Source organism: Camelus dromedarius, chromosome X (assembly GCF_036321535.1).
Source record: "Camelus dromedarius isolate mCamDro1 chromosome X, mCamDro1.pat, whole genome shotgun sequence".
Taxonomy (NCBI): Eukaryota; Metazoa; Chordata; class Mammalia; order Artiodactyla; family Camelidae; genus Camelus; species Camelus dromedarius.
The window spans coordinates 108,605,038-108,617,092 of NC_087472.1; the positions used below are offsets into that span (position 1 = coordinate 108,605,038).

At 48.8% G+C, this 12,055-nt stretch overlaps 1 protein-coding gene across 1 annotated transcript in view; it reads right to left on the reverse strand.

Annotated features, from left to right (window-relative positions):
• SHROOM2 (shroom family member 2) overlaps positions 1-12,055 on the reverse strand; it is a 113,680-nt gene that overhangs the window by 52,361 nt on the left and 49,264 nt on the right. The window contains exon 2 of the mRNA XM_031446655.2: positions 5,507-5,658. Within this exon, the coding sequence (XP_031302515.2) occupies positions 5,507-5,658 (152 nt within the window). The remainder of the gene's footprint in view (positions 1-5,506; positions 5,659-12,055) is intronic.

The following is a 12,055-nucleotide window of genomic DNA, read 5'->3' on the forward strand; positions in this document are numbered from 1 at the left end:
GTATGTGTCTGCGGCTCAGTCTGTGAATTTGTTACAGAGTGCCTTCTTATAAACGAATCTCTTTTTCTGACAGTACAAGATCCATTCTGGAGTTCTACATACAACACTAGAAAATGGTATAACTAATCTATGAGACAGAAGTCAGATAGTCAGGTCAGTGGCTGTCGAGGGATGAAGAAAGGAGAGTGGTGAGATTCAAATTTAGATAAATCGGTAACATGGGTCATTCTCTAAGAGAAATCATTTTTTTCCTCATTCAATCTCTTTATTTTTTGAACTGAAGTATAGTCAGTTTACAATGTTGTATCAATTTCCAGGGTACAGCATGCTTCACTCATATATATACATGTGTATATTCCTTTTCATATTCTTTTTCATTATATGTTACTACAAGATATTGAATATAGTTCTCTGTGCTCTACAGTAGGAACTTGTGTTTACTTCATATATAGTACTTAATATCTGTTAATCCCAAGCTCCTAATTTATCCGCTCCCACCCTCTTTCCCCTCTGGTAACCATAAGTTTGTTTTCTATGTCTGTGAGTCTGTTTCTGTTTTGTAAATAAGTTCATTTGTGTCTTTTTTTTTCTCTTTAGATTCCACATATGAGTGAGATCATATGGTATTTTTCTTTCTCTTTCTGGGTTACTTCGCTTAGAATGACATTCTCCAGGTCCATCCATGTTACTGCAAATGGCGTTATTTTATTCCTTTTTATGGCTCAGAATAAATATATCACAACTTCTTTATCCAGTCATCTGTCGATGGTCATTTAGGTTGTTTCCATGTCTTGGCTACTGTAAATAGTGCTGCTGTGAACATTGGGGTGCAGGTATCTTTTTGAACTGGAGTTGAGAAATCATTTTAAAAGCACTCATTGGTGCCTTCATAATAAGGAAAATGGGAAGCACGCATGGTAAGTTAGTTTGGAGTTTAAGGTCCTTACTATGTGCATCTTCAGGATTTACAGCAGTCATTCACCAGGAGCTGGATGACAGCAACACATCCTCGTGTTAACTAGCTGGTTTTGAAATTCTTATTCACCATTTCTAAACAAAGCATTTCAGACTTTTCTAATAAGCATAAATAATACCAACACAGAGCTTTAAAAGGTAATACAAAATTATTTTTAAAAATTTTAAAACACCAAAATGTGTTATTAAAAGTGTGTTTGACTTATGGTTACCTAAGGAGAAAGAAGGTAAAGGGATAAGTTAGGAGTCTGGGATTAGCAGATACAAGCTACTATACATAACATGGATGAACAAGGTCCTATGGTGTAGCACGGGGACCCTACGATAAGACCTGACATAGACCCTCGTTCCATTCTGCCTTGTTAGGTGTGACTGGTGAAAATGTTCTTGCGTCCCGATTCTGTCCTTATAATAACCTATAATGAAAAAGAATATGTATACATGTGTATAACTGAATCACTATGTTGTACACCAGATGGGAATGCAGTTTGGTGCAGCCACTGTGGAAAACAGTACGGAGATTCCTCAAAAGACTAGGAATAGACTTACCATATGACCCAGGAATCCCACTCCTGGGCATATATCCAGAAGGAACCCTACTTCAGGATGACACTTGCACCCCAGTGTTCACAGCAGTACTATTTACAATAGCCAAGACATGGAGACAGCCTAAATGTCCATCAACAGATGAATGGATAAAGAAGAGGTGGTATACTTATATAATGGAGTACTATTCAGCCATAAAAACTGACAACGTAATGCCACTTGCAGCAACACGGATGTTCCTAAAGAATGTCATTCTAAGTGAAGTAAGCCAGAAAGAGAAAGAAAAATACCAGATGAGATCGCTCATATGTGGAATCTAAAAAAAAAAAAAACTATGCTGTACACCAGAAAGTAACACAATACTGTAAATCAACTATACTTCAATTAACAAAAGTGTGTTTGGAAAAAAAGTGAACAAACTGCTTGGTTTGCTCTTCTATCCTGTTATACATGTTACTTAAAAGACTAAATTTTAGCTAAACCAGATTGTCATTCGCTACTCTGCTCACTTGAAAGGAAACCGGGGACAGGGAGTACAGACCTGGGGTTCTTCCCAGGGGCTCCCACCCATCCTTCAGGGCACAAGCTGGCTCCGCCTTCCCCAGAGTCTTCTAGACACCAAGTCAGCTCAGCCAGCGAACAGGCCCCCACACCTTCCCTCTCTCCTCCTCCCGCCAGTTCTCAGCAGAGGGGCTGTGCTTTGAACAGAATTTAGCTTGCTTATCTTTATATCCTTAAATATCTTCCTCTAGTTCAAAAACAAGCTCTGAACACATGGAATGATGCCCAACCTCACTCATAAAGACAGAAATGGCCATTTAAACAATAAATGCTTTTTTCACGTATCACATTCACAAAATGAACAAACAAATTTCACAAGGCACATACCTTCAGACCCAGCACCTTCCATGCTAGGAATGCATGATGACCATGTTTGCACCCATGCGTGCAGACCTGGGCACCGGGGTATCACACCGCAGCACTGTCTGCTGCAGGAACATGCCGGGCGGGCCACGGGTGTCCATGCACAGAGGGTCTGTTAGACACACCGGGCCGGGTACCCAGACCATGGGGCCCACGGGCTCACTCAGGGAAATCCAAAGTCAGACCTCAGTGCCCTCAACACGGAACAGTCCCCAATGCACGTGTCAACACTCAAGCACGTACACATTTCTGAAAGCAACCCTGAGAGATTGGTGGCCACAGTGCTGCTCTCCAGAGGGAAAATGGAAGGATGGGTGGGGTTGGGAGGAAGGTTTCTGTATTCCACCCAGGTCCCTCCTAAAAGTGTGTGTTTTAGCACACCCTGTGCACTAATGAAAGTTTCTCAGAGTAAACCGTGGCTGACATTCCAACACCCTCCCCTGTCCTGATCCCAGGGCAACAAACACACCCTCTGGGGCCCCGCCCAGCACAGAAAGCAGCTGACCGCCTCCTGGGGACCAAACCTCCTGCGAACTCCTGTGAAGACAGGCCCAGCGAACCCCAAGGGCTCCTCCTCCCTGAAAAAGCAGTATTTTTAATTACCATAAAAATAATACACTATGGGACTGTACACCTGAAAATAGTTGAGATGGTAAAGTTTCTCTTGTGTGTACTTCACTACAATTAAAAATTAAAACTTTTTTGATTAATGGGGCCTATTCAGCTCTGTAATTGGTTTTGTGTGTCCCACTCAAATGGAAGTCGTGGGGCATCCTTCCACGGCAGCAACGCTGACACCACTTGTCAGCACCCTGCAGCACGCACAGTCACTAATTCCCTTCAGTCCTTTCCTTTTGCCGACTATCTAGGTTCCCAGGAATGAAATTCTGGGTCCCAAGGTAGGCCTCTTAAAACATGTTGCCGAACCATTTGCCAGAAGGTTGTCTGATTTAGAATCTGATCAGCATTTTATCAAATAAGCTCATGTTTCCCCGCCTCGCACCAGCAACGGGCAGTTCCACAGGACCTCTGCCAACCTGACCGCCAAAACTTCGTGTCTGGCTTGAAAGCAAATCTGCACACTCCTAGTTAGACATTCTCATGTGCTCACTTCCTATCTGCACTTCTCATTTTAGGAACTGCCCTTTCGTGACCTCCATCCAGCATGCTACTGGAATCCAAACTCCCTCCTTTACATCGGTTACTACTATACCAACTTTGTTATTACACACCTGCTTCTTTGGACCCTACGATAAGACCTGACATAGACCCTCGTTCCATTCTGCCTTGTTAGGTGTGACTGGTGAAAATGTTCTTGCGTCCCGATTCTGTCCCCCAGTACATGTCAACGGCTCTGTCTGTTTTCTGTGTGGCTGCCTCCCCTGGGCTGGCCAGTATCAGTCACACTGACAAGTTCTACTGGATGAGCACTTCAGCGTCAGCGTCCCTGTCAGATCCTCCGGTGACACCCGTCCTGGTGCAGTTCAAGTCAGCTTGCTTCCATAACCCCAGTCCACCACCTGCCCTTGTGCACTGGGGACTGCAGTCAGCGGCCCTGCTGAGACAGTGTGCACACAGCATCCATCAAGCTGCTGCTTTCCCTGCAGGACAGATGGATGGTAGCCAACGAGCCAGCCTAGTGCTCTGGGGGCTCTGGCAGCCCCACCACGGAGACAATTCAGGAGACAGAGGAGGGGACCCCCATCAGCCTGGAGGCTGGGTGATAATGCCCAGAGGAGGTTTACAATGCTAACCTACCTCTGGGGATCAAGCCTCTGTTACCGTCACCAGCATCTCCACCAAGCCCAACTGAGTCCGTGAGAATCTCACACATCCCACCGTAGGAGGCTTAGTAAGGTGACCGCACAGGAAGAGTGACACAACAGGACAGCACCCCTCAGGTCCCCGCACGTCCCCACCTCCTCCAAGGGCTCCCAGCAACCACACTGAGATTTCACTTTTCTGCTTTACAAGGAGGCTGGCCTAGTCCACTTAGAAACGAGGCTGCTAAATTAACATGGCCAAGAATGAAAGATTTTCCTTCCTTGCTTCTGAACCTCCTCCTTGGATGCTGTTTTGGTCCCCCCCCCCAAAAAAAAAATCCTTTGCGAATAGGTCCTCAAGTCTCTACTAAACATTCAAGTGCTTGAGTCAATTTACTTTTGAAAACTGACAGCCAACCTTGGAAAGACTGCATTAATTCTTTTTTTTTTTTAAGAGATACTGGACACAGTATCTTTGTAGTTTTTATTTAATTTTTTTAATGGAGATACTGGGGATTGAACCCAGAACTTCCTGCGTGGTAAGCATGTGCTCTACCACTGAGCTAGGCCCTCTCCCACTGAAGAATGCACTAATTCTGCTAAAAAACAAGCAAACAAACAAAAACGGGGTGGGGAGGGGAACACGTAAACAACTGACTACAAATTAGCCAACTACAAAGTCAAAGGGGAAGACACATCACCAGCAGCGCCGCAGTGCCCGGGCGTACTGTCCTAGCTCCCGTGTGCGGAAGCATCATGTACCTAATTTTGCTCTCTTACCCCTTCAAATCACCCCAACTCCTATGTGGCAATCTCACTTCTAGGAATATGCAGCTGGCCCCCCTCAAACCTCCACACAGCACTAGAAACACCTGGCAGCTGACTGTGAAGTCTCCGTGAGTCTCCGTGCAGTCTCACTGGGTTTTAGCATTAAAAACCAAGAACTCGGCAGCCTGCCACCTTGTGTAAGTGACACGTAATGATATTCCCCTTCATTGGGAGTATAAGCAGTTTTCTCACTGCCAGAGAATCAGCCACATGCTGTCAAGGAGAAGATAAGAGTATTTAAATTCACTGAATACATCAAAATCGACTACAGTGATCAGAGGGGGAATCTTAAGTATACTGACACTAGACTCATCCTGGGCCAAGAGGTAGCGCTGTAAGTGTGTGCGCGCACATGCAGGACTGAGGTTCAAAACAGGACGGCTGCGGTGACACAGCCCAGCCCTCAGACCCCACCCTGTGCCGCCGCGCTTACCTCTGTCGGTAAACGAGGCACGAGGCCCAGGCCTTACCTTTTCACCACCAGCTTCAGGGTCTTATGCGACCCCTTCACCAGGCAGATGGCTTCCTGCCTAAACCCCGACAGGCCGACGTCGTTGATGCCGACGATCTCGTCTCCAGCCAGTAACTTGTCCACAGCCGCAGCCTTACTTCCTTCTTCAATCTGCAACAGAGGAGCGGTCCCGTCAGCCTCCTGCACGAGCGAGCGATCCCCACGTCCCCGCCAGGAACACGACACGCCTGTGGCACGAGCCGCCCACAGGTTCTCCGAAAGGCTCCAGGAGAACCCACGGGCCAAGGAACCCAGGTGCGTCCTGATTCCCTCGCTGGAGGCCAGGGGTGCGGGCCTCCCAGGTCTGCCTCTGCAAGGCCACGGGCTCCTGCAGCCCAAGACCTGGCAAAGCGCACCAACGCTCAGGAACACACAATCCCAACAGGGATCCAAAGATGCTAACTCACTTTCCCCATTTCCTCTCTCTAAAAAATAAGGATGGATTTTTCCTACTATTTACTAGTTATTACTTACACATTAACCCCACACCTAGTTATTTGTGTAACAGCTTTATTTAGATATAATTGAAGCAGCACACAATCCAGCCACCTCGACCTAAATGAATGCCTTTTCAGTATTTTCAGGATTGCCTAACATCGCCACCAACAATTTCAGAAGTTTCCTAACCCCAGAAGAAACCTCGTGCCTATGAGCGGTCCCTGCCTGACCCTCCCAGCCCCTGGCAAAAATGAGTCTGCCTTCTGTGTCTATGACTGGCCTGTTCTGCACAAGAATAGAAGTTCATGCAAACAGAATCAGACAACAGGTGGCCTTTTGTGCCTGCCTCCTTTCATTCATCGTGTTTTCAAGGTGCAACCGCGTGGTAGCCTGTGTCAGACCTTCGCTCCTTTTTGTGCCAAATGACACTCCAGTATGGACTGACCACGCTTTATCCGCTCATCACTGGCGGACATTTAAGTTGTTTGTACTTTTTGGCTACCATGCTGCTATGAACACTGGTGTACAGGTTTTTGTGACAGCGTGTGTCTTTATAGTCCTTGGGTGCTCAGCTGGGAGCAGAAATGCTGGGTCTCATGGTAACTAGGGTGAACATTTTGAGGACCAGCCAGATGCATTTCTAAAGCAGCTGCACCGTTTTAAATCTGCATATGAGGGTTGCAGTTTCTCCACATCCTTGCTAACACTTATTATCTGATTTCTTTCATGAGAGCCCCAGGTGACTACCCCCTGCTGTGTATGTTAAGACATTCCCTACTCAGTATTAAACATGTATGCATGAACATGTACGTATAAACACGTATCGATTGGCTCCTGAAGAGCTTCAACGTCACCCGTTTTATAAATTTTATACTAAGAAATCTTCATCTTCAAAACCTTAACCTAGTTTTTTCTATGCAGTAATAGTCCAACTCAGTATCACGTAAGCCATCAATTAACCAACCTGTTTCCTGGACTAGTGCTGGGCAAACTATGGCCTGTGAGTCAAAACCAGCCAGCTGCCTTTTTTGTGCGTATAAATTAAATTTTACTGGAATACAACCACACCCATGTGTTTATATCTGCTACAGGAGAGAACTGAATAATTTGACCCACAAAGCCAAAAATATTTACTATTTGGCTTCCTACCAAAAAAAGTTGCTAACCCCTATTTTATACCAAAAAGCCATTATTTTTACAAACTGCTAGGAGAACTAGTGGAAAAGGTTACCGTTTATGGGTATACTAGTGTACAGCCTGGAAGTTCATTGCTCTGGAAGGGCACTGTACGCCAGGGCTAACCTGAGAATCCCTTCCAAACCGTCCCAAGCACTGAAGCAGTCAACGTTCCCCCTCTGGGAGTTAAAAAGCTGGAAACTAAGCGATTTAGAGGCTCAGTTCTGAAACCACATGGAATTTCCCCAAGTCTCCGCCTGGACCCGAGGACAGCTGAACTCCTCTCGGGTTAATAAAGCAATTACTCGCTGCATAAACAAGAAGACCACTCCTATCAAATACATGAAGCCATCCGTTCAGTTAACAACGGGTTTCAAAGTCTAGACAATTTTATCCCAAATGTAATAACAGGTCAGAAACGTTTCCACCCGCCCAAGATCACACAGTCAGCCCTGCAGAGCCCAGGTGAAGGGCACACAGAGGGGAGCTCAGGCTTTGACAGGCCCGGGTGAGGGGCCCAGGGGCCGTCCAGGGGGAGGGTCAGGCGGGCAGCTGGCAGTGGGAGGAGGTGCCCGGGGAAAGGTGTCCTGCATGCGGAGTGACCGGCAATGGAAGGTACTTAAAGACCGGAGGGGTGGGGACTGAGGCTGCCACTGACATGGGAAACAGACCCTCGAACTGATGAGGACAGGAGCCTGGGGCCGCAGCACACAGACAGCTGGTGGAAGATGGGCAGCTGAGGGAGGAGACCGAGGAGAACAAGGGAGTGTCACAGAGGCCTTAAAAACACCCAAGTGTGCAGGTCCACTGAGTAGGGAAGACGAACCTGGGGGCGAGGGAGCCCCCGGGTAGGCCAGCCATGCTCCAGCTGGGGTCACTGGTCACCAGCAGAGCCAGCAGCTCCGTAGGGGGGAGAAGCACCTGCCCCCCAAACAAGGCCCAACAGGTGGCAGTCACTCGAGGAGGGTCTTGACTGCTCGTCCCCACCCACCCCACCAAAGCACTGCGGTCATCATTTTGGAAGGTAAATATCTAGAAAACTAAGCCAGCGTGCACAGAGTAAGCATCTGGTGGCTGCCACAGTGTGGTCCTGCGCCCGGTAACCACCGCCACGATACCACGACCTAAATGCTCTGGCATGTGAGTCACAGAAGCAGCCACAGGCATCAAGTGAGGGTGCATAGTTATTCTTTCAATCAGTACCTACTGAGCAGGTACTATGCACAGAAACCTGCGTCTGATCCTGTGGGAGGCGGACGGGTCTCAAAAGCTGGCACTCCTACGGTGAAGACACTCCCAGGCTTGGGGGACAGCACTCCTCAACTGACGTGCGGACACAGCGCCAGGGTTTGGCGAAAACGCAGGCTCTGACTCGGCAGGTCCACGGCAGGACCTGAGCTCCTGCCTTCCTGACACGTTCTCACGGAGCTCCCAGGAGATGAGACCGTGCTTCGAGGAGCCCCGTGGGAGAAGCGAGGGGCACGTAAGCAAAGCACTGCAGCACCAGCGGAGGTGGGACTGTCTGCATCCTTCAGGTGGGGGTGCCCTGGACGACTTTCACGGAGCCCGTGGCACTGCACGTGGCCTCGGAGCAGTGGAGGTTCGGGAGATTTGGGACAGCAGCGTGCACGAGGCACAGGTACCGTGAGGGAAGCAGCAGCTTGTGTAAAGGAGGCCAGACAGCCAGGCGCAGGGCGCTGGATCCGCAGTGTCCTCTGGGCAAGTGAGCCAGGGCGCGTCCTGCACAGAGGCAGGGCTTCTGTTCAAGGGAAGGGCAAGTCTGCATCAACCTGTCACCACCGACTGCTGCAGCTGGAGTCGGCCGCGCACCCGTTTCTCCACACACCGGTGCCACACAGCCTAACTACGGGTGTGGCCGACGCTGCCCACAGCCATCCCCTCTGACCCAGAGGGGGACATCTGGGCAAAGTGGGGAAAACCCTAAGACAGTGACGCCAAGGATGCAGGTTAGGAGGGAAGCTTCAGACTCAGGCTTTTCACAACCCCAGGGGCAGGTCTTTTCTTTTGAGATGTCCTGTCTTAGTAATTTTTCTCCACTGTCAGGAATCCCACCTGGTTCAAAGCCCACTGAAGTCTTGTCTACCCATGTGCACTCCATGGCTACAAAGGCTGGACGGGTCTGGACCGGGGAGGGTCTGGACCCTCCTTCCCTTGTATTTACAGGAGCTAAGACAGCACATCTGAAACAAGGGTGCTATTAAGGACAGCCAGTAATGTATTTTTTTAAGTCTATTAGAAACTTTCCATTCAAAGCTTAGGTTAAACCTAAGACATCAGTTCCTAACAATTTTTAGCTGAACCTGTCTACGACTGGCCTTATTGAGAATACAGAATAACTCCTTTCTCCCAGAAGAGAGTGCCTCATGACTGAACAAAAACAATTTATTTACAACAAACAGGTGAGAATATGGGCCTCTGAGGACATTTCCAAAGTAGATATTCCTCCCTTAAACCTCGACTTCATGTTACCATGTTGGAATACTTACTGCAAAATAAAGCAGCAACGGAAGACCGTTCATTCAGATGGATATACATCAATCTCATTTAAGAGACTTAACCATCGACCTCCACGAATACAGATGATTTTCCACAATTCCAACTCTGCCGCGACGGAAACATCACGTGACCTGAGAATGCCATTTGCCTGATGACTGAGTTGGAAAGAAGGCACAGGACAGTATTCAAGGGAAGAATCTAACTTGTACCTGAAGTACAACATGAAGACACTGACGCAGTCACATGCTAATAATGTGTCTTCTTAGAAAAATAATTTGGGCTGAATTTTGAACCATGTTCAAAAATGCACGTTTACCAAGTATGAGTCCATCATCACACATTCCTAAGGACAGAATCTTGTTTTTCTCTTTTGAGAGTTATGTATTCCAGGTGGAAACAACTCAAACATCCCTCAACAGATGAACAAAGAAGTGTGGTCTTATCCATACAATGGAATATCACTCAGCCTTAAAAAGGAAGGAGGTTCTGACACACGCTACAACAGGGATGAACCCTGAGGACATCGTGCCAAGTGTAACGAGCCAGTCACAGAAAGACAAACATTCCACGACTCCACTTCTGAGGCACCTAGAGTCACAAATTCATCGAGACAGGAAGTGAAATCAAGGTTAGCAGGGGCTGGGCCGGGGGAATGGAGAGTTGTTGTTCCCTGTGCACAGACGAGCCGTTTGGAAGAAGATGAAAACGCTCTGGAGATGGACAGTAGGAATGACCGCATAGTACCGGGAACGTATGTAATGCCACTAAATCACACACCTGAAACTGGTTAAAATGGTAAATTGCACGCTACATTTTACCACCACCGAAGTTATGCATTCCTTAGTACCTAAAAACAAGGCAATTTTCCTGAGCCAGTCTAAGAGCGAGCATGTGTGTCCACCTCCTTACAATGATGCCTCTGAATTCAAGGCTCCCAAGAAAATCTTTAGGCAAAACCACTATAAGGAACTGGCAGCGCCTTCCAGCAGTTTCTGAAGGCAGCCTGTTGTGGAGGTGAGACAGCACCTGTGTGTGACTCAGCCATGACCCGGTGGGGTTTGTGGTCTCATTCCCCTAAAGCCTTGTACAGACAAGGTCTGTGGGACTCCCGAAGCCCAACCAACTGGGGCTTCAGCACAAAGGAGCGGCAGCAATGCGTTGCTTCCCATCACCTGGAGAGACTCCCCAAGCTGCTCCTCCATGGTGGACCGCATTCCAGAGCATCCATCCACCTCACCCCAACCCCACGCCACCCACGTCCCCGGCCAAAAGGCTCTGGGTCTGGGAGACAAAGGAGCTGGGGTGTTTTCTTCCCCCTTGGCTTCCTCACCAAAAGAAGGTATCTGTTATTTATTGCGCTCAGGGCGAAACCAGGGGTAAAAGAAAAAGAAGCTCTGAAAGTCTCCACTCTGTATTGTTGATCCCAAATGTCCCAGATCAGGTAGGGTCCATTATGCTCAAACCAGGTGAAGAATAAACTTGAAGCTGGCCCTAGTCTCACCAGGTGATGACTGCCCGCCAGCACCGCAGTGTGCCATGCACCACAGACACATGCTGGCCTGTCCCCGTCCCCTGCATTTCCTGTCCGGAGAGTGCTTGGCATCGCAAGGAGCAGAGGGGACAGCAGATCGTCCGCAGAGGAGGCCTCAAGCAGAGCCACCTGGTCCTCCAGCTGCCAGGCAAAGTTGCCAGTATCACTTCTGTAGCTCTGAAAAAAGTCCCTTTGCAAAAAAGGCAGGCAGGTGGGGACAAAATCACTCCATACCCACGAGGCAGGTCCCGTGTGCCCCTGACAGAAGGAAAGCCCCAAGTTCACGCACCAGGCCAAGCATTCCAGTTTGAGTTATAAACTGGCCTTCTGTCGGGGAAAGTAACATTGACGGCCCCAGTTGAGACTGACGTGTCCCCAAATGCGCAGACTGCCTTGCTGTTCTTACAGCAATATTTTCTCTGGAAACAGCGGCCTTGGGGAGGAGGCAGTCAATGGAAGTCTTCTTTGGAACCAAGCTGTCATACTTCCTTGAACGCATGTTACAGAGCATCAAGAGTGACACTCCCGAAGACCAGAGGACCTTCCTTCTAGTAGGGGATGGGACTCGCGCTCAAAGGAACCACGTCGGGTGGCAGGGTGGCAGTGAGGGTGCGCGAGGCCCGGCTCAGCTCGGTCTGGGCTGGAGATGAAAGAATTTCAGGATGAAAAGGCCCGCGCGCGCAGCAACCTGAGGCGGCCGGCCGGGCGGAGAGGGGCGGACACGGCCCCGCGGGGTCTCGCCGCGAAGCCAGGCACACAGGCAGGAAGCAGCGGCCGAGGAGCGTCAGCCGGGCGGGGTGCACAGCGCTCAGCAGGGAGTATTTGAAGATGAGGGCAGAGAGGGGA